General features: G+C 42.5%; 1 protein-coding gene across 3 annotated transcripts in view; it reads right to left on the minus strand.

Annotated features, from left to right (window-relative positions):
• Nucleotides 1-12,514: 12,514 nt before the first annotated feature.
• The window catches only part of LOC101682501 (maestro heat-like repeat-containing protein family member 1), an 84,273-nt gene continuing 70,138 nt past the window's right edge, over nucleotides 12,515-26,649 (minus strand). For 2 of the 3 annotated variants that reach the window (XM_045071802.1, XM_045071800.1), the window contains 5 exons: nucleotides 22,713-22,871; nucleotides 22,229-22,351; nucleotides 21,254-21,359; nucleotides 19,613-19,678; nucleotides 12,515-13,122 (listed from right to left, as the gene is read on the minus strand). In XM_045071802.1, the coding sequence (XP_044927737.1) occupies nucleotides 12,806-13,122; nucleotides 19,613-19,678; nucleotides 21,254-21,359; nucleotides 22,229-22,351; nucleotides 22,713-22,871 (771 nt within the window). In that variant the 3' untranslated portion in view covers nucleotides 12,515-12,805. The remainder of the gene's footprint in view (nucleotides 13,123-19,612; nucleotides 19,679-21,253; nucleotides 21,360-22,228; nucleotides 22,352-22,712; nucleotides 22,872-26,649) is intronic. The other variant, XM_045071801.1, reaches the window with a different exon arrangement.

Below are 26,649 nucleotides of genomic sequence, written 5' to 3' on the forward strand. Positions count from 1 at the left end.
AGTAGTACTGATGAAGTTCTAGAACCTAGGTGAGGTTCGGTAGGCTGAAGTCCGGAGCCGATGACCAAGAAAGAATTCTTGAGACGTCTTTGGTGCAAAATGGTGGTTTACTAAAGCACGGGGACAGGACCCATGGGCAGGAACAGCTGCTGCCCCGGGTTGTGAGAGATGGCAGGTTATGTACTTTGCGGTTGGGGGAAGGTGAGGGGAAGGGAGGTTTCAACGGAACTTTCATATGTTAAAGAGGGCCTACAAGAAACTGAGGCCTTGCGGCTTGTAGCTTGATCAATGTTGTCTTTTGGCAAGCCATTCACATTTCTGCTATCAAGCGTCTTTGTTAGTGAGATTTGGTTTTAGAAGAAATTTAACTTTATTTAGGGCTTGAGGAACTGAGTTATTTGCCTCTGGAAATTGTGCTATTGATAAGGTAACTTCTTTGTAGATCTAGGACATTTGTAAACCAAGGGAGACTCTTGTCTTACAGGATTGTGATCTCTGCAAGTTAACTATTTGTTTTTCGCTTATGGCAGTCAGGGGTGCCTGAGGAATGTCACACACGTTACCGAGGGGAGCGGGTGGAGAGGGGGTGCGAGGTGCCAGCTTTTGCTTTGTCTTCAGCCAGCCTCCTGCTCCGTCATCAGTACCACTCTCCCAGGACCTGCATGCATTCACTAACAGAAGATCTCTGAACCCACTACTCCTGGGGTTTTACTGAAGTTTCATTATGCAGTCATGATTGATTAAATTATTGCCATTGGTGATTGAATATTTTTATCTCCAGGCCTTCTCTCTTCCCAGGAGGTCTGAGGGTGGGACTAAAGTTCCAACCTTTTAATCTCTTGGTTGGTTCCCCTGGCAACCAAGCTCCATCCTTTGGTTACCTAGGGGCCTTCCAAAAATCACTACATTAACATAACACGCCTCCATCTATCTCAGTAAATTCCAAGGATCTTAGGAGTTCTGTGCTAGGAATGGGGACAAATACCAAATACATATTTATTACCACAATATCACAGAATTATCCTAAGAAATGATAAAGGAGACATTTTATACTAAGTGCTTCTGCAGAATGACATAGGTAATTGGTGTGATGTCCCAGCAGGATCAAGGGATTTTAGGGATAGTTTGCTAAAATTTGAAGGCAAGGCTTTCAGGAAGAGGAATGAGTGTTAAAAACTGCATAAATCATAAAAGTTAAAAACTGCATAAAAGTGGGAGTTTATAAAAGGTTATTCTGATGTCGGAAAGAACATTCAGGTTCGAAGCCCACGCCAAGAAAGAATTATTGAGACATCTTTGGTGCAAAAAGGTGATTTTATTAAAGCATGGGGACAGGACCTGGGGGCAGAAAGAGCTTCAGTGGAGTCATGAGGAGTGGCCCATTATATTCTTTTAAGCTGGAAGGGGACTAGGGATAATGGAAGTCTCTAAGGAATTTTGAAAGTGAGGTTTACAGGACCTTGAGGGGGCTGGCTATTGTTGGGAAAAAGTCATTTATTACTGTCTAGCAAAACCTTAGGGGTCACCTGGGTGGCTCAGTGGGTTAAAGCATCTGCCTTCGACTCAGGTCATGATCCCAGGGTCCTGGGATAGAGCCCCACATTGGGCTCTCTGCTTGGAGGGGAGCCTGTTTCCCCCTCTTTCTCTGCCTGCCTCTCTGCCTACTTGTGATCTGTCTGTCAAATAAATAAATAAAATCTTAAAAAAAAAAAAAAAAAAAAAAACCTTAGTCATGAACCCCTTTAGTTGCATATCGGTGGGCCATATGCTTGGGGGATGATGGCCAACATGTATCTTGGGGGGGTTAGAGATAAAGGAAGTTTCCAAAGGAATTTTTATATGTTAAAGAAGGCTTACAGGATTTGGGGGTGGGGGACAGCTAAGATTGTCTTTTGCCCTTAGCAAAGAGTCAATATGGAGGCAGTTGAGTCCCTAGAGAAATGTCACTCTTCCTGTTTCAGGACTTGTCAATGGACCATAGGTAGTAAGGAAACTTAATAATTTTCCTTCTTCGTTTCCCACATCAATTCCGGTGTCAGTTATTTTGGAGTACTTCTGACTACTAGTGACTGGGGGTAGTTCGAAGTTACTAAGAAAGTAATAGGGTATTGAGATGTGGCCCACCAAAATCCCAAAAAGGTCTCTGATGCCCTGCTTTTAGCTTTAAAGTTGATGTAATATTGTACTCTATAGCATGTTTAAGAAAAAATAAAACTTTTTTAGAGTAACTGTCATCTGGTAAACTTGACTCTTAGAGATAATGCTCACTAGGTTTTGGCCCTATTGCTTCTAAACTCCCTCTGTCTCTAGCCACACACACACACTCCTAGGGAATTGAAGCCTCTGATTTAAGAAGCACCATTGAAGGAATTAGAGAGGATAAGACTCATGAAGGTAAGTCAGGGTCTGGTTGCAGAAGACTTTAAATAGCAAGGTGATACATTTAGACTTCATACTTGTAAAAAACAAAACAAAATTCAAATAAGTAAATTTGAAGATCTAATTGGCTTTTTTAAACAATTCACTCATCCCATCTAGGAAGCCAAGAGGAGCTCCACTGATTTAAACAGAAGTAAGGTTTTTGAAGAAAAAGAGGGCATTTAAAAGGAAGAAAGGAATTTGTTAGGGAGGAATGAATTGTTTAGGCAAGGTTGACCCCTACCCCAACCTCAAAGGGAGTGGAAGGGATATATCAGTAAATTTCCTGGTCATTGACCAGCAAATTCCCTGTTGACTGATTGGTTAAAGGTTAAATTCTTAGGGGTTCAAACTGCAACTAGATTAGATATTGATTCTTGGTTTACCGATTTGGCCTAAGTGACAACATTTTGGACCTATCGTCTCCTTTTTAACGTACTGTAAGCAATTCGCAAGTCACTGAAATATTTTTGAATGGAGGGACAAAATTGAAAAAGCAATGTCTTGGAAATATTAAGCCGGAAGCAATGTGGAAGTGATGCCAACAGACTAGATCCCGGGACTCAGAGGGGGATCCTGCTGGACCAGCCAGGAGGCCCCCTGGCTGCACATAGGATAGTAATCAAATGTGAGCCCAAGAGGAGGTGAAAGCCAAGTTTATTGGAGATATTAAAAGAGTACAGATACAGAGTGTCTGGGAGACTCAGAAAGGAAAAGAGAGGGTCTTGTCTATGTTTGGGGTCTGGGTTAAGTATTCTCTCAGGCATCCAGGAACCAGTTAAAACAAAGATGAGGGCCCAGTTGTTATTCCTTGGAGGCAGGGGATCTTGGTGTCAAGATGTCTAGCACCCATGGTCTGGAACACACATAGGATTGATGAAATCCCAGAACCTAAGTCAGGTTCGGTGGGGTAAGGAGGTTCGGAGCTGACGACTAAAGAAAGAATTCTTAAGACGTCGTTGGTGCAAAATGGTATTAAAGCACGGGGACAGGACCCGTGGGCAGGAAGAGCTGCTGCCCCGGGTTATGAGGGTTGGCATGTTATATACCCCACGGTTGGGGGAAGGTGGTGAAGGGATGGGAGGTTTCAACAGAGTTCTCACATGTTAGGGAGGGCCTACAAGGTGCTGGGGTGAGGTCTTGCCTTTATGGCCTGATCAATGTCGTCTTTAGGTCAGGCATTAACATCAAGATAATTGGGAGATTCTTGGTGGGGTATAATGATCCTGCTGTCATTTACATTCCCTTCTACCTCAGTCTCCTCCAGTTTATGGTGGGAGGGAGACATTAGGGCTTCAGGAACCGAGAGTTATTTGCCTCTGGAAATTTGTGCTATTGATAAGGTAACCTCCCTGTTTAGGTCTCTGGGACATCTATAGAGCAAGGGAGATTCCTGTTCTACAGGATTGCAATCCCTGCAAGTTAACTATTTATCGTTTTATGGCAGTCAGGGGTGCCTGAGGAATGCTACACATATGGAGGGGAGCGGGTGAAGAGGGGGTGCAAGGCGCCCGCTTTTGCTTTGTCCTCAGCCAGCCTCCTGCTCCCTCATCAGGATGACTTCTTCCGGTCATGTGCACCTGCTCCTTCCTTAGATGTTAATTACTCTAAAGAAGTCATAAACTCCCTGTCTCTTCCAAAGGAGGACCTACATTATTTGCACTATGAGGCGAGGGTATACTTTACCTTATACTTTAGGCCTTTACCCTACTTGCGTGCTGGTTCTAGCAAAGATAGAAGCCAGAGAAGACGCAAAAAGTAGGTTTTTTAATCAAGTCCTTCAGTTTCTCCATCTCAAATGGTGTTTTGGAAGGGAAAGAGACCAGAAACAAGCACACAAGCCAGGCTGTGCAGTAAACCTGACCATGCAATAGGGATCTGCACTTCCAAGGGTGGCAGCAATAGAAATGAGAGGATGGAGGCAGTTACTATGAGGCTATAAACCTGCAGGTCACCCTCTATCCTCCCCTCATCCCCACCCCATAGATCATCTATAAAATACACACCCCTAACATTAGACCTTGGGCTTTGTCCTGAGGGTAAAATCAAAACTGTTAGACCTATGTGATCCACCTCTGCATTTCTTATTAAACAGCCTCAGATAATGTCATTCATTGAATTAGCGCAAAGACTTTCTTAACAAACTCCTCCCTAAACTCAAGGCCAGGGAGAAAAAAAAAATATCATGTACAAATGTGCTTTCTATAACTCAACAGTGAGAGCTATTGTGATGGGTTCCAGGAGCAAACGGTCACGGAAAAATTCTTGAGATGGTTTTGGTGCAAAAAAAGGTGGGTTTTTTAAAGCACAGGGACCAGGACTTGTGCGGAGAAAAGGGGCACTGGGGTTATGAGGAGTGATGGATTGTATACTTTTAAATTGGGGTCGGGGGAAGGGGTAGAGACAAAGGAAGTCTCTAAAAGGATTTTCATTATGTTAAAGAAGATTAATGAAGATTTAGGATCCTGCAGGCCTAGCTATTGTCAAGCTAAGGTAGTTTTCCTCTCTAGGAAGGCATTAACATTAAGAGTTGGGGGTTGCTGCAAGAGTGTTAATTTCTGCCTGTCTCAAATATTTGTCAATGGGCAGCAAGTTAGAAGGAAATTTAATTGTATCTATATTTCCTTTTGCCTATGTTCTCTGCATCAAGAGCTCCTTAAGCCCATTATATGTTCCTCTTTGACTTTGCTAATAATCTCAAAACTAAATGTGTGTTGTTTTAGTTTTTCATTGGCTAGTGTTTTTTTTTTTAATTTATTGATTTATTTGAGAGAGAGAGAGAGCACAAGCTCACGTGCCCACCCATCCAAGTAGGGGGAGGGGCGAAGGGAGACAGAATCTCAAGCAGACTGCTGAGCACCCAGCCTGATGCAGGCTTGATCTCAGGACTCCTGAAATCATGACCTGAGCTGAAACAAAAAATCAGAGACAACTGACTGAGCCACCCAGCTGTCACCCCATTGGCCAGTGTTTTTTGATGCTTATTTTTTTTCCTTATTACTTCTTGATCATTTTAAGTACACGCTGTAGTAGTCAGACCATCTGGATTCAGATCCACAGTTAACAATCTCGGTGACTCTGGCAAGCTGTTTAAGGCCTATGGGCCTCAGTTTTCTCGGTTATATAATGGAGATAATAGCAAGACCAACCTTCCAGGAGTCTTCTGAGATAAATGAGATCATCTTGGTAACATTGAGGGCTTAGCTCCAGGCATCCCATGTTATAAAAGCTCAACAAAGATTAACACTAATATGAATTGGGTTTGGTTTTATTATAAGTTTTTATTTATAAAATATAAAATATAAAATGCTTTTATTATAAGTTTTCTTAGATTCCCCTTTAGATAGAGCTGTAACATAAATCTAACAAAAATAAATAAAATCTAATAATAAGTAAAGCTGGGTTCTAGCTGTGAATCAAATTTTGAGATTTAGGCCTTTAGCCATTGCAAGAGCAGAAATGAGGTCAGGAGGAATAATGCATTTTGAAGGGGGATAGGGATATTCTACCTCTGAGATATCTGAAGTTATGCAGCTTGATGGGGTACACATGAGTTACATGCCGTGTTACAAGCAGGACCAGGGCATCTCAAAGGCAACTTTTTCCAGGGTAAAGCCTGGTCATCCTATTCATTCTGATGAAATTCTAGAACCTAGGTGAGGTTCAGTGGGCTGAGGTCCGGAGCCGACGACCAAGAAAGAATTCTTGAGACCTCTTTGGTGCAAAATGGTGGTTTATTAAAGCAAGGGGAAAGGACCTGTGGGCAGGAAGAGCTACTGCCCCTGGTTGTGAGGGATGGCAGGTTATGTAACATGCAGTTGGGGGAAGGTGAGGGGAAGGGAGGTTTCAGCGGAGTTTTCATATGCTAAAGAGGGCCTACAAGGTGCCAGGATGTCCCAGGCCTACCGGAGGCCTTGCTCTTGAGACTGGATCAATGTTGTCTTTAGGCCAGCCATTAACATTAAGATACTTGGGAGACTTTTTGTTGGGTTGTCACAATCCTGCTATATCAATTGCCTTTGTTAGTGAGATTTAGAACATTTGTAAGCCAAGGGAGACTCCTATCTAGGAGGATTGTGAGCTCTGCAAGTTAACTATTTGCTTATTGTTTTTGGCAGTCAGGGCTGCCTGAGGGATGCTACACATATGACAGAGGGGGCCAGCTTTTACTTGGTCTTCAGCCAGCCCCGTGCTCCCTCATCAATTCATTCAATGGATACCAATGGAGCCTCACTCCAGCAGCTGAATTCTCTTAGTAAACTCAGAAAGTTCTTATCATACAAATGCACAATCACTAAATTTACATCCCTGTCATTGGATTCATTTATAAAGGAGCCACTTCCAGTGAGGGGAAAAAAAAAATTCATGTCTTCCTATTTGGAAAGCCAATGTGAACTGGAAGATTGCTTGGTAAGAATAGAATCAGAACAAGGAAATCGTAGGAATCTGAGTGAAATATCACCACCTAGGCACTAGGAAGCTCCATGAAATGCACCTGTCATATAAGAGAAAACCTCCAGGGGCACCATGGTGGCTCAATCCATGAAGTCCCTGAGTCTTGATTTCAGCACAGGTCTTGACCTCAAGGTTGCGAGTTCAAGCCCCATGCTGGGCTCCATAGCCAGTGTGGAGGCTACTTACAAAAAAGAGAGAGAGAGAGAGGACCTCCAGAGAGCAGATTGGTCCCATCCCCCCGACTCCATGTGCCACTCCCTGGAACAGTGCAGGATGCACTCTAGTAATACTTCTCCGAGCCCTGGTGTCTTTGAGTACTAGGTTTGGTATATATCTAGGTATAAAACTTTTCCTCACTAAGCCACACTCTAGTGAGCATAGAATACATTCTATTTCCTCATATAATAGGTTGGTCTCAGGGATACTGGGGTGGCTCAGTTGCTAAGCATCTGCTTTCAGCTCAGGCCATGATCCCAGGGTCCTGAGATTGAGCCCCACATCGGGCTCCTTGCTCAGTGGGGAGCCTGCTTCTCCCTCTGCCTGCCGCTCTCCCTGCATGTGTGCTCACTCACTCTCTTTCTGACAAATAAATAAATTAAATATTTTTATTTATTTTTTAAAGATTTTATTTATTTGACAGAGATCACAAGTAGGCAGAGAAGCAGGCAGAGAGGGGTGGGGAATCAGGCTCCCCGCTGAGCAAGGAGCCCAATGTGGGGCTCGATCCCAGGACCCTGAGATCATGACCTGAGCTGAAGACAGAGTCTTTAACCCACTGGAGCTATCCAGGCACCCATAAATGAAATATTTTTAAAAACAAAATAGGTCAATCTCATTTGTCAGACTGAATTTGCAGGCTGCCCCCCTCCCCAGTGTTTCTATGAGGTCTTCAGTGGTATTTGAAAATGGAGGACTAGAGTTCAGGAAAAAGGCAGAGGCTGGGTATATGAATTTGATCACCTCTGGGTTAAAGAATTAAAGCCATGATGAGTGATAAAATTTCTGAAGATGTGAACAATTTTTAAAAAGAGGGAGACATGCAAAAAATGAAGTCAGACCCTTACCTTATACCAAATAAAAAATTAACCTGGGGCACCTGGGTGGCTCAGTCAGTTGAGTTATCGATCTCAGCTCAGGTCTTGATCTCAGGGTCATGAGTTCAAGCCCCACATTGGACTCCATGGTGGGGATGGAGCCCACTTAAAAAAAAAAAAAGAAGAAGAAGATTAATCTAAAATGATTTAAATGTAAAAACTAAAAGTACAAAACTCTTAGAAGAAAACATAGGGGATTTGGATTTGGCAATGATTTCTTGGATAAGATTCCAAACGCATAAATGTAACAAAGGTAAAATGGATAAATTGGACAACAATAAACTTTAAAACTTCTCTGCATCAAAAGACACAATCAACTGTGAAAAAGCCTCTTAATGAATGGGAGAAAATACTGGCAAATCCTACATCTGATAAAAGGCTAATATTTAGAATACGTAAAGGTCTCCTACAACTCAACAGCATCAACAACAAAACCAGCCCAATTAAAGAATGGGCCAAGTGTCTGAATAGACATTTCTCTGAACAAAGCTATTCGCATGGCCCAAATAGCCAACAAGCCCATGAAAAGTTGCTCAGCATCACTGACATCACTCATCACTAGGGAAATGCAGCCAAAACTGCAATGAGATACCACCTTATACCCACTGGGATGGCTACTGCGAGGACATACAGAAAATAATGAGGGTTAGTAAGTACGTGGAGAAATTGGAACCTTATACACTGCTGGTGGGAAAGAAAATGGTGTAGCTACTATGGAACAGTATGATGGTTTCCGAGACAATTAGATACAGAATTACCATATGATCCAGCAATTCCACTTCTGGGTATCCACCCAAAAGCAGTGAACACAGGGACCTGAGTAGGTGTTTGTACACACATGTTTGTGGGCACATTATTCACAATAGCCGAAAGGTGGAAGGGACCCAAGTGTCCATCAATAGATGAATGAATGAACAAAATGGGATATTTACATACAACAGAATATTTTCCAGCCTTTGAATGAAAGGATATTGTGACATATGTTTCAACATGGGTGAACGAGGACATGATAGGGTTATCCAGAAAGACAGGTTCAATAGGATGTAGAGAGAGAGAGAGAGAGATTTATTTTAAGGAATTGGCTCACATAGTGGAGGTTTGGCAAGGCCAAAATATGATGAGGTAAGCAGGCAGGCTGGAGACTCAGGGAAGGGGAGAATTTCAAGTTCAAAGGCTGTGGGCTGGTACAATCTCTTCTTGCTCTGAGGAATCTCCCCTTGTCTTGTTAAAGGACCTTCACCTGATTAAATGCCGCCGACCCACATTAGGGAGCATAATCTGTTCTACTCAGAGTCCACGCATTGCAATGTCAATCACATCCAAAAACCACCTTCATGGTGCACCTAGGTGGTTCAGTCAGTTAAATATCCGACTCTTGGTCTCAGCTCAGCTAATGATCTCAAGGTTGTGAGATCGAACCCAAGTCATGCTCTGTGTGGAGTTTGCTTAAGAGTCTTTTCCACTCCCTCTTCTTTCCCCTCTACTCCTCCCACCTCTTGCACATGCTCTCTCTCAACTAAATAAATAAATAAATAAAATCTATTTTTAAAAAATCTTCATGGAAACATCCAGAAAATGTTTGACCAAATATTTGGACACCATAGCCTACTCCAATTGACACGAAAAATTAACCATCACATTGTGATAAGCAAAATAAGCCAGTCACAAAAAGACAAATACTGTAGGATTCTACTTACATGAGGTACCCAGAGTAGTCAAATTCATAGAGACAGAAAGTAGAATGGAAGTTACTAAGGGCTGAGTTGAATGGGAAATTGGGAACTGTTGTTTAATGAGCAGCGTGTTTCAGTGTTGTGAGAGGAAGGGATTCTGGACATCAGTTGCACAACAAAGTAAACACAGTTAACACTAAGCTGTACACTTAAAAATGGTTAATAGAGTTAATCTTACATCATGTATATTTTAACACAATTTAAAAAAAAAAGAGGATAAAAGCAAGGAATGACCTTTAAGAAATGACCCCAACCAGGGAAAGGAAGTGAGGAATTGACTAATTAGAGCAGCAGAGGGCAAATTAGAGTCCTCATGAGAGCAAAAGAGAAAATGATAAAAAATACTGCATATGAGGACGCCTGGTTGGCTCAGGTGGTTGAGCAGCTGCCTTCGGCTCAGGTCATGATCCCAGCGTCCTGGGATCAAGTGCCACATCAGGCTCCTTGCTCCGCAGGGAGCCTGCTTCTCCCTTTGACTCTGCCTGCCTGTGCTCTCTCTCTGACAAATAAATAAATAAAATCTTAAAAAATATTAAAAAAATAAAAAATAATAATGCATATGGCAAGGTCAGGGAGAATAATAACTAGAAAAAAATTCCCCTGGTAACTTAAGGCAGGAGAGTTGGTACAGTAGTTGGAACAAAATCACTTAGCATGGTTTAAGAAGAGCCTAAATAATGAAGAGGTTGGAGGAGCAGAAGTACTGCGTCCATTTCAAGGACCTGGAGAGGAGAAGGGGAACAAGGGAGGGATTCATGCTAGAAGGCAGGAGGAGGGGAACTGGGCAAATGAAGACAGGATGCTGACATTGGACCAAGTGAGCATGCAACTTCTCCCCCTGCCGTTGACCACTTCTTCAGCTGGGTAGCCTGATTTGGTCAAGGCCCTCCCCAAATACAAGACTAGGGGCCCTACGAGAACCTGGATCTGGAGAGGGCAGCTATCTTCGCACAGAATGTACAGCCAGGGAGCAGTGACAAGAATTAGAGGTCATGACAAGGTTGGGGGTATCCTGAGAAGTCCACGTTTGAAGGAAATTGAAGAGAAAGTCAGAAAGTCAAAGATGGAGCGTACAGCTAGGCTGAAGGCCAGTGGAGCAAATGCCAATATACAAAGCACTGGAAGTCTCAGTGCTTTGGTTTGGAAGCTGGGTCACAGTAGTGTTTCTCCTTTAAAGTTCAGCTTTCCTACCAATGCCCACCAACTCTCCCCTTTGTCATCCCAAAGAAATGACACTTCTCTGTTGACTCAGAGGAAGCAGCCTTATACCTACTGTATTAGTCAAGATTCTCCAGAGAAACAGAACCAATAGTGTGTGTGTGTGTGTGTGTGTGTGTGTGTGTGTATAGAAAGGGTAAGGGAGAAAGAGATTGATTTAAGGAATTGCCGATTATGGAGGTCAGCAAGTCCAAAATCTGCAGGTTGGACCATCAGACTAAAGACACAGGGAAGAGCTCATGTTGCAGTTCAAGTCCAAAGGTCATCTGCTGGCAGAATTCCTTCTTGCTCTCAGGAGGTCAGTTTTTTCATTCCACTCATGTCTTCAACTGATTGAATGAGGCCCACCCACATTATAGAGGGCAATCTGATCTACTTATTTATAATTGCAATGTTAATCTCATCCAAAGGCATCCCCATAGAAACATCCAGAATAAAGTTTAACCAACTATGTGGGCACTGTGGCCCATCCACCATGACACAAAATTAACTGTCATACCCAGGTAATAATGAGAGCCATTTATTAAGCCATATCTCATTTCATTCCATAAAGCCTATAAAGTGAGTTCAAACATTCTCATTTTTAAATATGAGGAAAACAGTTTTAGAAGGATTTTATATAAAAGTTCATAAAATTTAGAAGCAATCAAAACCATCCTGATCATGGTTAACTTCAAAGTTAACTTTCAAAGTTAACTTCAAAGTCAAATTAATCAGTTTGACCAAAGTGGGAACTAGTTCTTTGGTCTTTCCATCCCTTTCCCCCCATCCCAAACCTATTATGTTTTTAAGTAGGCACCATGCCCAGTGTGGAACCCAGGGTGGGGCCTGAACTCATGACCCTGAGATCAAGACCTAGGCTAAGATCAAGAGTCAGAGTTTTAACCAGCTGAGCCACCCACATCCCCCTTTCCATATCTTTCAAACTTTTCAGAATTGAGTTCCCATAGCCTAAATGTCAGGACCCTTGGGGAAAAAAAAAAAATTATTTCCCTCAGGGCACCTGAGTAGCTCAGTCCGTTGAGCGCCTGACTCTTGATTTACACTTGGGTCACATCCCTGGGACATGGGATTGAGCCCTGCACCAGGTTCCTTGCTCAGCAGAGAGTCTACTTCAGGATTCTCTCTCCCTCTCCTTCTCCCCCTTCCTCTAGAGGCTCCTTCCCTCTCTCTCTCTCTCAAATAAATAAATAAATATTTAAACATTTTTTTTAAAAAATTAGAATGGACTCAAAGTTATCTCATCAAGAATGTCATCCATCACCATCCAAATGCACTTTCTTCAGTGAGAGAGATCAGGCTGGAGTTATTGCCACTCCAGTGTTTACACCCACAGTCTGCCTTTTTCTGCTTGGACCTGAAATCTGAACGTAATGTGTCAGGCCTGGGAATTTCATCCAGTGTGTGTGTGGGAGGAGAAAAAAAGAGATTGGACACTAGGGGCCACACTGTTCTGGCACCCAATTCTGCCTCCCTCTTATCATTCAAAACTTTACCTGAAGGTTGAAGGAGATAGTTCCAGAGCTGAACCTGTCACTTGAGTTTCTCCTCAGCCCCCCAAAACCAAGATGAACATCAACTTGTCTTAGGATGAGAAAATAAGTTTTATTGACAAATGAATATGCTGGTGGCCAGAAATCCCCAAGGGAGACAAAGGACCAGAAACACACTGTTGTCTTCTAAGATCAAAAGTGCCTCCTTGGGTGTAATCCTAAAGTAGCCCATCCAGTGGGACTATGGTCGGAGAGCTACTGGGAGGCAAAGTCCTGACATCTGGACAAACAAATGGAAAAGGCTTTAGTCCCAGAGCAGTTGGAGCAACTTAGTTTAGGCGGCCCCGGCCTCTGCAGATGGACTTCCAGACATCGGGACCTGTGACCATACTGACTATTTCTCTGAATTGCCTATTATGACTGGACTATTTTTCACCCTCCTATTGGACCGCTTGCGCAGTAGATTCAGAGGGCTTTGAAGCCACTTCCAGATTTTCTGATTGTCATCTCTTTCCCGTTTGACACTCTTAAACAGCCTCTTCTTTCTTTTTGGGGTTTTCATGCCTGTGACTTTGAAGATGTTATTACTCAGCTGACTCAACCTGGAAGTAGCGACAAACCCGGGGTTAACATATTCATCAATTTTTTTCAGAGTTGTATTGACCAAAGACTGCACAGACTCCACAGGATCATTCCTCAGACTTCCAACAGCTGAAACCAGAAAGGAGGTCAACTCAGACTCTTGATCTCCAAGGACTACCTATCCAAACCCCATTATTTTCCACCCCACATACCAGGATATTCTTATATAACTTCATTTAGAATAACTTTTGTCACCGTTAAAGTAATACTTATTTTACTCTAGAAAACTGTTTACATAAAAATCATTCCAAAAGGAATGAGAGAAAAATCACTTAGCTGTCCCCCTGAGATAATATTATTAATATTTTCATACCAATCCCTGCAGTATATATATTTTTAAGTCATCTCTGTGCCCAACATAGGGCTTGAACTCACAGCCCCGAGATCAAGAGTCTCATGCTCTACTGACTGAGCCAGCCAGATGCACCTGTTGTAGTTTTTTTTAAATACCAAATATGGATACTTCTTTTTACAAAAATAAGATTTCCATTTTTTCGTCACATAAAATATTCCTCTATAGAAGGTGCTATCCAGTCATGTGATCCTATCATAATCTCTGTGATGAACCCTCTATTAGTGAATAATGAGGTTGTTTGCAGTTTTTCACTGTTAGAAACCATAACCATTAATTCATTTGACTGTGGTTATGGAGTACTTGCTAGGTGCTGGGGTTGCAGTGGTGACCAAGAAAGTTTCCCCACCCTCGAGAACTTGACATTCCAGTGGAGGAAAGTCAAAACAAACAAGGAGGGGCACTGGGTGGCTCAGTGGGTTAAGCCTCTGCCTTCAGTTCAAGTCATGATCTCAGGGTCCTGGGACCGAGCCCCACATCCGGTTCTCTGCTCGGCGGGGAGCCTGCTTCCCCCTCTCCCTCTGCCTACCTCTCTGCCTATTTGTGATCTCTTTCTCTCTGTCAAATAAATAAATAAAATCTTTAAGAAAACAAACAAACAAACAAGGAAACACAAATGAAGTACAAAGAAGGACATTTAACAGAGTAATGAGAATGAACAACCAGGAAGGACCTCCTTAGGCCGGTCAGGGAATTGCTCTCTGAGAAGGAGACATGTGAGCTAAGAGGTAAGAAGCCACGAGAAGAGCTTGGGCAGAAGCATTCCCAAAGGTCAGGGAGGAGGTTACCTACTCACAGTGTAAAAAGTAACCAGTGGGGCTACAGCTTCTCGTGAGAAGGGAGGTGTTACAGGCTCAGGGTGGAGAGAGAGTCAGAAGCTGGCTCAATCAGGGCCTTGAGGCCAAACATAAGGGACCAGACTTTGACCCAAAGAGCAGTGGAAAGCTACTGAAGGGATTTAAGTCCAGGGGTGACATGATTCAGTGTACACATTTCAAAGAGAATATGGCTGCTGTGTAGAGAAGTATAGAGAAGCAGGGCATGTAGGGATTGTTCAAGCCATCGGATTAGGGAATGGCAGCCAGGGGCTGAGATTCCGGTGGGAACAAAGGCTGCTAAATTGCTTGACATCCAAAGGATGAAGAGAAAAGGAAGAACCTTGGCTCAAAAGGGCCTTCAAGCCCATCAAAGTCTACAGTTCCATGCTGATCTCATTTATACTGATAACAGGAGAAAGCACCTGGCTTTGGCTACGCAGTGAATATGGAAATCCCACGAAGAACTATTTCTTGACCACAAGGCTTGTTAGGCACTGGATACGGATATAAACGTAACTAGAATTACCTTCCTTGGGAAAAAGTCCCTCCTGTCTAGGTAAGGTAGGCAGTCTTTCTTAGAGGCTGGGTGGGATGAGGAAGGCAAGGTGAATTCTCTGATACACTGAGGAGCCTAGGGTTTTCGTTCTAAAATACTTTTGCTGAAATTCTCTGGTTGCTGGGAACAGGGGTTCCTTACCCTGTAGAGACTTCAATTGGAAAAAATGAGGAGAAGGCAGCACAGGTACAAAATGTCAGGGTCAGAAGCAAGGATTAGAACCCCAAAGGGACAGAGGCTACTACCTAGTCACTAGAGGACTGGAGAGAGCACACCTACACTCAGCAGCAGCTAACAAATTCATTCTCCACTGACCAGAGCACCAGGTGCCCTCCCTACCTGCCACTGCCAGCACCTTGCCCCATCTTGGCCCCGAAGCTGGGTCAACTCAACACAAAGGGTTGGTGGGACACACCCATTTGTAATCGATACTTAAACAATGTTTAAGGTCAGCACTGTTATGCCCATTTTATAGACAAAGAAACTGAAGCGCGCAGAGGCAGTGATGTGCCCAAGTTCACACAGCTCATTGCGGAGAGAGCTAGTATTTCAGACCGGGCTGGCTGACACTGGAGCCCATGCTCGTCATTACACACTGACTTGGAAGAAAGGACCCTTTAAAGTCATTCACCTCTTTTTCTTTTCAAGATAAAAAGCTGTAACAAAGCATAAAGGAAACAAGAACATGTCCATCTCCAGGTGTCTGCTGGGCATTTCCTTTGAAATATGACGCCACCATTCCTTCAAAGGCAGCGTATCCAGCTTTTTAGCTTGAAGCAGGCGCCAGGAAATGAAGTGGGCTCCAACCAGAGGGTAAGTGCCTGAGGACAAGCTCGTGCAGGACCAGAACAGCCCCAACAGCGAAGCTGGAGCGTGGGCATTCTGACATACACGCCCGCTCTTTTGCCCAAAAGCACAGGCACCCACCAGCAGGGCGATAAAAGCCAGCATTCTCTCCATCATATCTCTCTATCAAAGGAAGCAAACTGTGGAGATGGTAAACAACAAATAACTCAAACATCATTTCTATTGGGCACTGGAATGAGTCACCTATCCAGCACCTATCACAGACACCCCTAACCCTTCCTGCCACCGCCCTTTAGAGAAGTGATAAGCTCTGTTTCACCAAGTACCCCTACCACCCACAGCAAAATCCTCAATCTTCACCACAGCTGAAAAGCCCAGTAGTATCCTGGCCCCACTGTGATCCTCTGAGTCGTTATCCTCCTCTTCCTTTGGTTCACTCCATGCCAATCACATTGACTTCTTGTTCTTCCTTGAACTGCTGAGTGCTCTTGTCTCAGATAATCAGCTGGTTCAAGCCCTCACTGCATCCAGGTCTCTGCTCCTGCACCCCTTCTCAGAGGGGCACCCCTTCCCTGCCCTCCGACCCCCAACCATTGGCCGTGTCTTACTTTCTCCATTGTGCCTGCTTACATATATGTACTTGGTTAGGGCCCTTTCCCTCCCCCGCTGGAAGGGGTGGAGGTGGTGGGAACGGACAACATCAGTTTTGTTTGCTGTGGTATCCCAGTGCTTAGGAGTGTGCCTGGTATACAGTAGGTTTTCAATAATTAAGAAACTCGGTTAATTGAGAGCAAGGGCAGAATTACCAAGAATAACAAACATAGGTGTGGCTGTTCGTCTCTTTGAGGGACCAAAGGGTTCTGAAGGGGAAGCAAAATTTCTCTTCTGATATACACTAGGAACACCAGCTCTTCTTCTGCCACACCCCCGATTCCCATTCCCTTTTTCTCAGGACTTTGGTCAAATTAAAGGACAATGGAGTGAGCATGAGTTAGTGCAAAGACCCCTGAAGTGGCAAGTCTAGCTCTGGCTCGCCCAGTAATTCACTTCTGTGACCTTGGACAAATGACTCAGCCTCGGAAATGAGGAGGGTTATAGTTCAGGAGGAGGAAATGCTTCTCTGAGGGACCCCTAACTTCAGAGGCAGAAGAGAGTGAATGGACAACCTCAGGGGTCTAGATGAGTTACCTCAAGTGCCATATAGTCTACAAATCCTTAGGCTCTCTTTTATCTTAAAAATTCATGCATCATTTGCCTTGTACTCCAAAACATGTCTATTATTAAAACACTTCTAATGTTTTAATTTAATTATTTTTTAATTTTATTTCTTGAAAGTAGTCTTGCCATCCACTGTGGGGCTGGAACTCACAATCCTGAGATCAAGAGTTCATGCTCTACTGACTGGCTGGCTGGCTCAGTTTTAATATTAAAGGAGTTTTAATATTTTATGTTTTAATATTAAAAGGAGTAGCATTTAGAAATGCATACTAAAATTTTATAGATGAATAATATGAAGTCTGAAGTTTGGTTCAGAATAATCTGGCAGGGAGGGGTGCAGGTAAAGAAATAGAGAAAATAAGGTAACCATTAGTTGATCCTTGTTGAATCTAGGGGGCGGGGGGAGGGGTTATTAGGTTTCTAGACTTTTATTTTTATTTATTTTTTTAAAGATTTTATTTCTTTATTTGACAGAGAGACACAGTGAGAGGGAACACAAGCAGGGGGAGCAGAAGAGGGAGAAGCAGACTTCCCGCCGAGCAGAGACCCCAACCCGATCGGGTCTCCAACCCTGACCTGAGCCAAAGACAGCTGCTTAACCAACTGACCCACCCAGGTGCCTGATATTCTAGACTTCTAACGAATGCTACAAATGAAAAATATTAAAACAGCCAGCGAAAAGGGCTAGATTACCTGCAATGGAAAAAAAAAAATAGAATGATGCAGGCTTCCTTTTAGCAACAAAGAGAACCAGAAGACAGTAGCATGGTATCTTCGAAGTGCTCGAAAAGAAATTGTGGTCTAGAATTATGTCACTAGTAGGGGCCCCTGCTGGCTCAGTCAGGGGAGCATGCGACCCTTGATCTCGGGGTTTTGGGTTTGAGTCCTACCTTGGGTGTACAGATTACTCTAAAAATACATATAAGATCTAAAAAAAAAAAAAAAAGAATTGTGTGACTAATAAAGCTACCTTGCAAGAATAGGCTTAAGAAAAAGTCATTACAAAGGAACAAAAACCAAGAGAGCATAATAGGAAGATACCCACACTAAAGAGACTTTCAAAAAGTGTACTTAAGGATGAAAAAAAAGAAGGATGGTCAGAGATACAACAAGGAATGGGGAGCATATGACATGGCAAGTAAATCTACATTGTTTGTATAAAGTAACAACAATAATCATAGTATCTAAATTGTGGGTTTAAAAAAGAGAATTGAAATATTCACTAACAAAAGCCTGTTAAGTGAGAGGGGTGGGCATCAGAATTCATGTCAATACTGGAGAGAAAGTTAAAATGTTTCCTTTAAACCCTGTTAAGCTCAAAGTGCATGATGAGGAGTCTACTTTCTGGACAGATACCATATGATGTCACTCCTGTGTGGGATTGAAGAAACAGAACAGATGAAAAGAGGGGAAGGGAAGGAAAAATAAAATAAGACAAAAACAAAGAGGGAAACAAACCAGAAGAGACTCTTAACTCTGGGAAACAAACCGAGGGTTGCTGGAGGGGTGCGGGGTGGGGAATGGGGTAACTAGGCAATGGGCATTAAGGAAGCCCCTTGATGGAATGAGTACCAGGTGCAACTGATGAATCACTAAATTCTACCCCTGAAACTAATAATACACCATGCATTAATTAAATTGAATTTAAATTTTAAATGTTTTTTAAAAGTCTACTTTCTGGCTAACTCGCCTGAAGAAATACTTACACTTATATTCTTACATACAAAGAGACATACATAAGAATGCTCACGTAGCAGTTTTTGAATAGCAAAAAACTGGAGATGATTTAAATAATGATCTACCAAGATTGTAGCAGATCTGTATGTACCAACATACGGAGTGGGGAAAAAAAGCAAGTTGCAAAAACCGTGTATCTATATCTATATATCTATCCATATGATAAATATCACAAATTATATATTACATAACATATATTCTATGTGTACAACAAAAGAATACAAGACTAGAGCAAACAGATAGGAGGAATTGGGGAGAAGAACCAGACTTGGGGGTGAATAGAACTTTACTCTAAAACCAAAAACTTTATCAATAATGTTTCTACGTTTTTTGCACAGACTATATTCATGTACTTTTTCTATAAATATAAACAAATTTTAAAATATTTTACTGCAATAAAAGAGAACACAAAACTACAAGTTCTTCAGGGGACATGAATACCATTATAGGTAGCAGCTGACAACACATGATAAATGTTGAGTGACTAGAGCATTTTTGTAAGCTGTGTTTTTCTCTAACTAGCATGATAATAGATAACTCATTTTCTTCCTCTGACTTAGTCCCATTTTCTACTTTTTAAAATTTAGTCTTTCAAGGTTTAATTTTATTTATTTTTTAAAAGATTATTTATTTATTTATTTATTTGACAGGCAGAGATCACAAGTAGGCAGAAATGCAGGCAGAGAGAGGGGTAGAGGGAGGCAGGCTCCCCGCTGAGCAGAGAGCCCGATGTGGGGCTCAATCCCAGGATCCTGAGATCATGACCTGAGCCAAAGGCAGAGTCTTAATCCACTGAGCCACTCAGGCACCCTTCAAGATTTTGTTTTTTTAAGTGATCTCTACACCCAACATGAGGGTTGAACTCAAAACCCCAAGATCAAGAGTCACACGTTCCTCCAAATGAGCAAGGAAGGTGCCCGATTTTTTACTTTTATATATAACATTTATAATAGTAAAAATATACTTTATTTGAAGTAACAAAATAGGTCCTTAAGGAATTCTTTCCCCCACTTTCTGTCTTGCCCTTTTGCCTCATGTCACCCAGATCTCAGAGACAAGGCTCAGACTCACCATTCTGTATGACCTCCACATCATCATCATATATTTGAGTCATGTTTAGCTTCTTAGTTGTTAATCCTAAAGATAGGACAGATGCAAAGTCATTCCAGAATTCCTGGGTCTTTGGGCCACCTTTACCCCTTGGTCCCAAACACGGAAGCTTGTAAACCAGTTCTAGCAAAAAACGTTTCTATGAGATGCCTTGTAGCCTACATGTCAGTGTTCTAGTTGAACAACCCTCAGAGCAGCGGTGACCCAGAAAACTGTTGTTGACAGGTGACAAGTAGGGCATGAACCCAGGACGTCAAACTCCATAGGGTTCTCACACCAACAGAAAAATGGACAAAAGGCATGAGGCAATTTATTTGCAAAAATAAAATATGCTTTGCCAATAAACGTAGGAAAAAAATATTTCACCTCACTTCCGATAAAAAAAATATATATTAATCCAAACAACAACTCTTTTCGCCTATCAAATCGGTAATGATTTTTAAACTATCACCGAGAGTTGGCAAATATCCACAAAATGGATACTTGCATATAATACTGGTTAACAATGGAAAATGATTCACTTTTTTAAAAAAGATTTATTATATTTATTTTGAAAGAGAGAGCATAGGGGAGAGAGGCAGAGGGAGACGGAGAGAGACAAGCAAGCAGATTCTGTACTGAGCATGGAGCCCGACATGGGGCTCGATCTCACAACCCAGAGATCAGATCTGAGCTGAAACCAAGAGTTGGATCCTCAACCAACTTTGCCACCCAGGGGTCCCATGACTCAAACTTTTTAGAGGGCAGCTGAAGCACCAAAATCCTTAAAATTTTACATATCCTTTGGTCCCAGCAATTCTAGTTAAGAAATTTATCTTAAAATAATCATGATGGCAGGTAGAGATTTTATCCCTGTTTATAAAAACAAAAGATGAGGTGGCCTACTTTAAAAAAAATGACACAGTCTCAATATTCAAAAATAAACACAGGTTATATAATTCCGAAATCCACCCATAGTGGAATTAATATTACACAGTGGTGAAAAGCAATGCTGGAGGGCACGTAAGGGCATGTATTTGTGACCTAGCAAAGGAAAGCAACAGTATACCAAGCCTCATGTTTTTAAAATGGCTGTATGTGTGTGAGTGTACGTGTGTGTAGAAATTCTAGAATGTTAACAGTGGTTAAATCCAAATGCTTAGAATTTCTGGCATTATTTAATTTCATCTTTTTTGCCAACCTGAATCTTTTACATCAACATCTAACATCAACACATCAATACATACTGTACTACTACCCTAGTTTAAAAGAAAAATATTTTTGTTTTAAAAATTTTTGTTTTATTTTAAAATGCACAGGATTCCCATGGAAGCAATAGTTTTTCCCCTTTCAAATGAATACGGTTCCCTTCTGAACGCTGCAAAGTGCAGACAGCTGGGGTGGACTTTCCCAGAGTGCGGCAAAGGCACATAGCCTTCTCTTACTCTTCTGGCCTAACAGGGACTCTTGAGCCTGGCCCCAGGACAACCTCTCTAATTACATCAGAGCTAAGGAAGGAGGTGACCCAGTTCACAGTACCATGTTTTTGGCTCAGTCCTTGAAGAAGGTTAAGGAGGGCTCCCCTGTTGAAGAGGGAAGGGTTGCCAGGAGGAAGCATCTTACCTATTAAGTTGATGGCAGCTGCCCTTAGGAAGGACTGAGGGCTCTTCAGGAAGTCAAAGCTCTGGGACAATAAGTCCCCCACCAGCTGGGTTTTGCTTGTGCTCACCTGTAAGGCCAAAGAGGGGGTGGTGCTGACCAGGAGCTGGGGGTGGGGAGCCCTGGGAATGCTCCTAATCCTCTCACCCTGTCCACAGTCCCCACTGTTCTGTCTTCACCCAGTGGAAGGTGCTTGAACCTATAGCCTCAGACACCCACACCCCAGCAACAAGGCAGACTTAGTAGGAAGGTCACAGAGAGAATTTTGCTCCTTCATACCTACATGGTAAGGGAAGAAACGACAGATGTGGAACCAGGAGACCCAGGATTGAATCCTGGCCCTGACACTGGCTTCAGTTTTCTGAAATAAAACCTGTCCAACCTCTTTCACCTAATTGTAAGGCTCCCATGGGATAATGGATATAGAACTGCTTTGTGAACTCTAAAGTGCTCTACCTGTGGAAGGTAATAAGCATCAAAATCCATAGTATTAAAATTATTAATGGTGGTTCCTAACCTACTTGCTTAGCCCTGAAATATTTACTTTTCCACCAGGATTCCTGATCCTGCCCTATCCTCAGCATCATAGGAGCCACAGACCCTTAATGCCATGACTGATGTAAAGCCTCAGTGACTCCTGCCACCATCTTTTCCTACCAGCTGTAACCAGAAAACCTCTGTTCCATTGCATTCTGCTCTCCTCGCTTGACCTTCCTCACCGCTGAAGGCAGAGACTGGGCTACTGCTAAGAGAATCAGATATGAAGAACGAGGGACTGGCCCAATCCATGTGCATTCCAAGAGTTTGCTGATGATAAAGAATGAGAATCAAGGAACAGAAAGAATGTATCTTCTGTCAGCCCTCCCATATTTAGCCTCTCAGCCTGCCTTTGAGCCCCTAACATGAGTACGGTGGAACTGGCTTCTCAGAGACACTCACCAGGTACTTGCACGTCTCTTCCAACACCTGGATGTGATCGCTGAGGGTGGCATGCTTGAATATCTGGGTGAGTGAGGACCAGCCGATCACAGTGGTCCACTCTGTCAGGGCCCCTCCGCAGGCCTACAGGATGGAGGGAACAGACTTCCCGAAGCCTCCTTCCTATGGCTCTACAGAGCCAGGCCATGAGGCTAAGGGGAAGACCATGAAACTAGCCCCCAAGGGCTTGGGTGAGGGTTTGAAGCTGGGATCAGGTGAAACACGGGACCTTGGGCATGACATGGGACATAAACAGTTTCAGGGAGGAGAACTGTATCAGGATACGGTGAGGGGGAAAGTGCTCAGAGCTAGCCTGGAGGATGACACCAAAGCAGTGGGTGTATAATGTACAGCCAAGGCTGGGCTCATGAAAAGAGCCCAAGGCGATGCTCTACCAGCAAGAGAAATGAATCAGGCTGATTTGCGGGACCGAGGTCATCAATACCTTGACTACCTCAGGGTTGTTATCCTGAAAGCTAAGTAGCAGCGGGACTAGGAAACTGTAGATCTCTCTTCTGGTGGAGAGTCCAGGCTTGAATTTGTAAATGTGACGCAACATGTAGCCCAGGGCAGAGGTGGCCGAGATCTTCACCTGGTCCCTCTCCTGCCATACAGAGTGACATGGAGCTAAGTCGGCTGTGGTTTCCCTCTAGCCCCGCCTGGCCTGGTTTCCATACTCCCACATCACACTCCTACGTCCAAACTACATGGATGGCATCGCGTTACGTAATGTAAAGGCATCATGGTTTGTGTATCTCCTTAGAGCCGCAGAGCTAACAAGTCCCTCTCTGTTAAGGCCCAGAGCTAGGGAAACCAAGACTGTAGTTTCAGCTCTGCCCTAGACTGTATCTACAGCTTGTAACTTAATCTATTCCTAGGGATTTAGCTTTACAATCTATGTATTTTAAAAATACATACAGTTATCCTAGTTATGCTATGCTACTGGTTTGTATTAATTATCAATGATCATGAACAGCTAAATTAGACGCTTTCAAGAGTGCATTATATAGGGGCACCTGGGTGGCTCAGGTGATAACAGTTGCCTTTGGGTCAGGTCATGATCCCAGCGTCCTGGGATCAAGCCCCACATCAGACTCCCTGCTCAGCAGGAAGCCTGCTTCTCCCTCTCCCACTCCCCCTGCTCGTGTTTCCTCTCTCTGTCTCTCTCTGTCAAATAAATAAATAAAATCTTTAGTAAACCAGAGTGTATTATATACTAATTGAACAAACGTTTACTGAGTAGCTGTCATGAGCTAGGTGTAGTGTCAAGTAACAGAGACATGGTGGGACAAACAGTTGCTGAAATTGTAGGATTTGGGAAGCAGACATTTTAACAAACTGGAGGCACACATATTTTGCCCAGTGAACATAACAACCAAACAGAGAGATGATTCAAAGTTAGTACATTAAAAAGTATCAATAGGCAGATCAGCTCAAGATCAACGATTATCACTTCAGTTATCCCTCCCTGCTCCAAATCCCTGAAAGAAATAGTAGAGATACAGTTTTTGTTTTTTTTTTAATCTGTTATGGATCTGAAATAGTAGAAGGGATACCCCTACAGAGAACTAGAATATCCCTGAAAGACAAACAGCAGACAGGATTGGAATTAAAGTTGAAACCACAGCCTGAAGTGTGGGCAAGAACAGACTGCTGGAGGAGGCAGGTGTGTTCTGGGAACGTTCCAAGCCTAACAGCTGTGAACACCGGGAGCAGAAGAGGAGGCTGGGCAACTGACAGGGTGGTCACTCGGAGTGCCGTAGCTCCTGCATATACTCTCCTTCCATCTTCTCCGTGCACTCGCCTTCCCAGGGTCCTCCTTACTGAATAGCAAGCAGCAGAGGAAGGTATCCCCCCAACAAAGCAGGGAGCATGCTCTCTAGACCAGAGAGATTGGATGGTGCCCTGGGTTTCTGGCAATACCCAGAAAGAGCAGGGAGCCCTATAGTCAAAATATTGGCTATTGGCACATCCAGCTGTCCACATAGCTCTGGCTGCTTCCCCACAGTTACTGAAGTCAGACTGCAGGAATAGGCATTACTTTCACAGAGGACTGGCCAAGAGTCAGTAGTGCAAAATCTCCAGAACTCTACCAAGACTCACCAAACATTTAGGAAATTCAGCACCATGAGAGAAACGAAAGACCCCCACCCCCACCCCGCAACATCCAAGGGAGCAATTAGTAATATAATACAAACAAGACTTTAGAGAAAGTATAATTGAATCCTAGGGAAGATTATGTAAAAAAAAGTTACCGAGTCAGAAAGTTGAAAATAGAGCTACCCTACGACCAGGCAATTGCACTACTGGGTATTTACCCTAAAGATACAAGTGTAATGATCCGAATGGGCACATGCACCCAAATGTATATAGCAGCAATGTTCACACAGTAGCCAGACTGTGGAAAGAACCTAGATGCCCATCAACAGATGAATGAATGAAGAAGGTGTGATATATAAATAAATAAATATATATATATATAGTGTGTGTGTGTGTGTGTGTATATATAGTGTGTATATACAGTGTATATATATAATATATTACATATATTATATATATAGTGTGTGTGTGTGTACACACACACAATGGAATACTATGCAGCCATCAAAACCCCCAGATAAATAATAAATAAATAAATAAATATATATATATATATATAGTGTGTGTATATATAGTGTGTATATACAGTGTATATATAATATATTATATATATTAAATATATTGTGTGTATATATAGTGTATATATACAGTGTATATATAAAATATATTATATATCATATATATGAAATATATTATATATTGTATATATATATATAGTGTGTGTGTATATACAGTGTATATATATAATATATTATATATATTATATATATATAGTGTGTGTGTGTACACACACACACACACACACACACAATGGAATACTATGCAGCCATCAAAACCCCCAGAATTCTTGCCATTTGCAATGACGTGGATGGAACTAGAGGGTATTATGCTGAGTGAAATAAGTCAATCAGAGGAAGATAATTATCATATAATCTCTCTGATATGAGGAATTTGAGAGGCAGGGCAGAAGGTCGTGGGAGGTAGGGAGGAAAATATGAAACAAGAAGTGACCGGGGAGGGAGAGAAACCATAAGAGACTCTCAATCTCACAAAACAAACTGAGGGTTGCTGGCGGGGGGGGTGTGGAGAGGGTGGTGGGGTTATGTACATTGGGGAGGTTATGTGCTATGGTGAATGCTGTGAAGTGTGTAAACCTGATGATTCACAGACTTGTACCCCTGGGGAAAATAATACCTTATATGCTAATAAAATTAATTAATTAATTAATTAAAAAGAAGTTACTGAGGACACTTTTTAAAATGGTTGAAAATCCGGGGAGGAGTCAAGATGGCGGAGAAGTAGCAGGCCGAGACTACTTCAGCTAGCCGGAGATCAGCTAGATAGCTTATCTAAAGATTGCAAACACCTGAAAATCCATCGGCAGATCGAAGAGAAGAAGAACAGCAATTCTGGAAACAGAAAACAACCAGTTCTGAAAGGTGTTTTCTTTTTTTTTAAATTCTTTTCTTTCTTTTTTTTTTCTTTCTTTCTTTTTTCTTTTTTTTTTTCTTTTTTTTTCTTTCTTCCTTTTTGAACCTCTTTTTATCCCCTTTCTCCCCCCTCACGATTTGGGATCTCTTCTAATTTGGTTAAAGCATATTTTCCTGGGGTTGTTGCCACCCTTTTAGTATTTTACTTGCCCCCTCATATACTCTTCTCTGGACAAAATGACAAGACAGAAAAATTCAACACAAAAAAAAGAACAAGAGGCAGTACCGAAGGCTAGGGACCTAATCAATACAGACATTGGTAATATGTCAGATCTAGACTTCAGAATGACAATTCTCAAGGTTCTAGCTGGGCTCGAAAAAGGCATGGAAGATATTAGAGAAACCCTCTCGAGAGATATAAAAGCCCTTTCTGGAGAAATAAAAGAACTAAAATCTAACCAAGTTGAAATCAAAAAAGCTATTAATGAGGTGCAATCAAAAATGGAGGCTCTCACTGCTAGGATAAATGAGGCAGAAGAAAGAATTAGTGATATAGAAGACCAAATGACAGAGAATAAAGAAGCTGAGCAAAAGAGGGACAAACAGATACTGGACCACGAGGGGAGAATTCGAGAGATAAGTGATACCATAAGACGAAACAACATTAGAATAATTGGGATTCCAGAAGAAGAAGAAAGAGAGAAGGGAGCAGAAAGTATACTAGAGAGAATTATTGGGGAGAATTTCCCCAATATGGCAAAGGGAACGAGCATCAAAATTCAGGAGGTTCAGAGAACACCCCTCAAAATCAATAAGAATAGGCCCACACCCCATCACCTAATAGTAAAATTT

Source organism: Mustela putorius, unplaced genomic scaffold, assembly GCF_011764305.1.
Source record: "Mustela putorius furo isolate JIRA1106 unplaced genomic scaffold, ASM1176430v1.1 tig00003988_pilon_pilon_pilon, whole genome shotgun sequence".
Taxonomy (NCBI): Eukaryota; Metazoa; Chordata; class Mammalia; order Carnivora; family Mustelidae; genus Mustela; species Mustela putorius.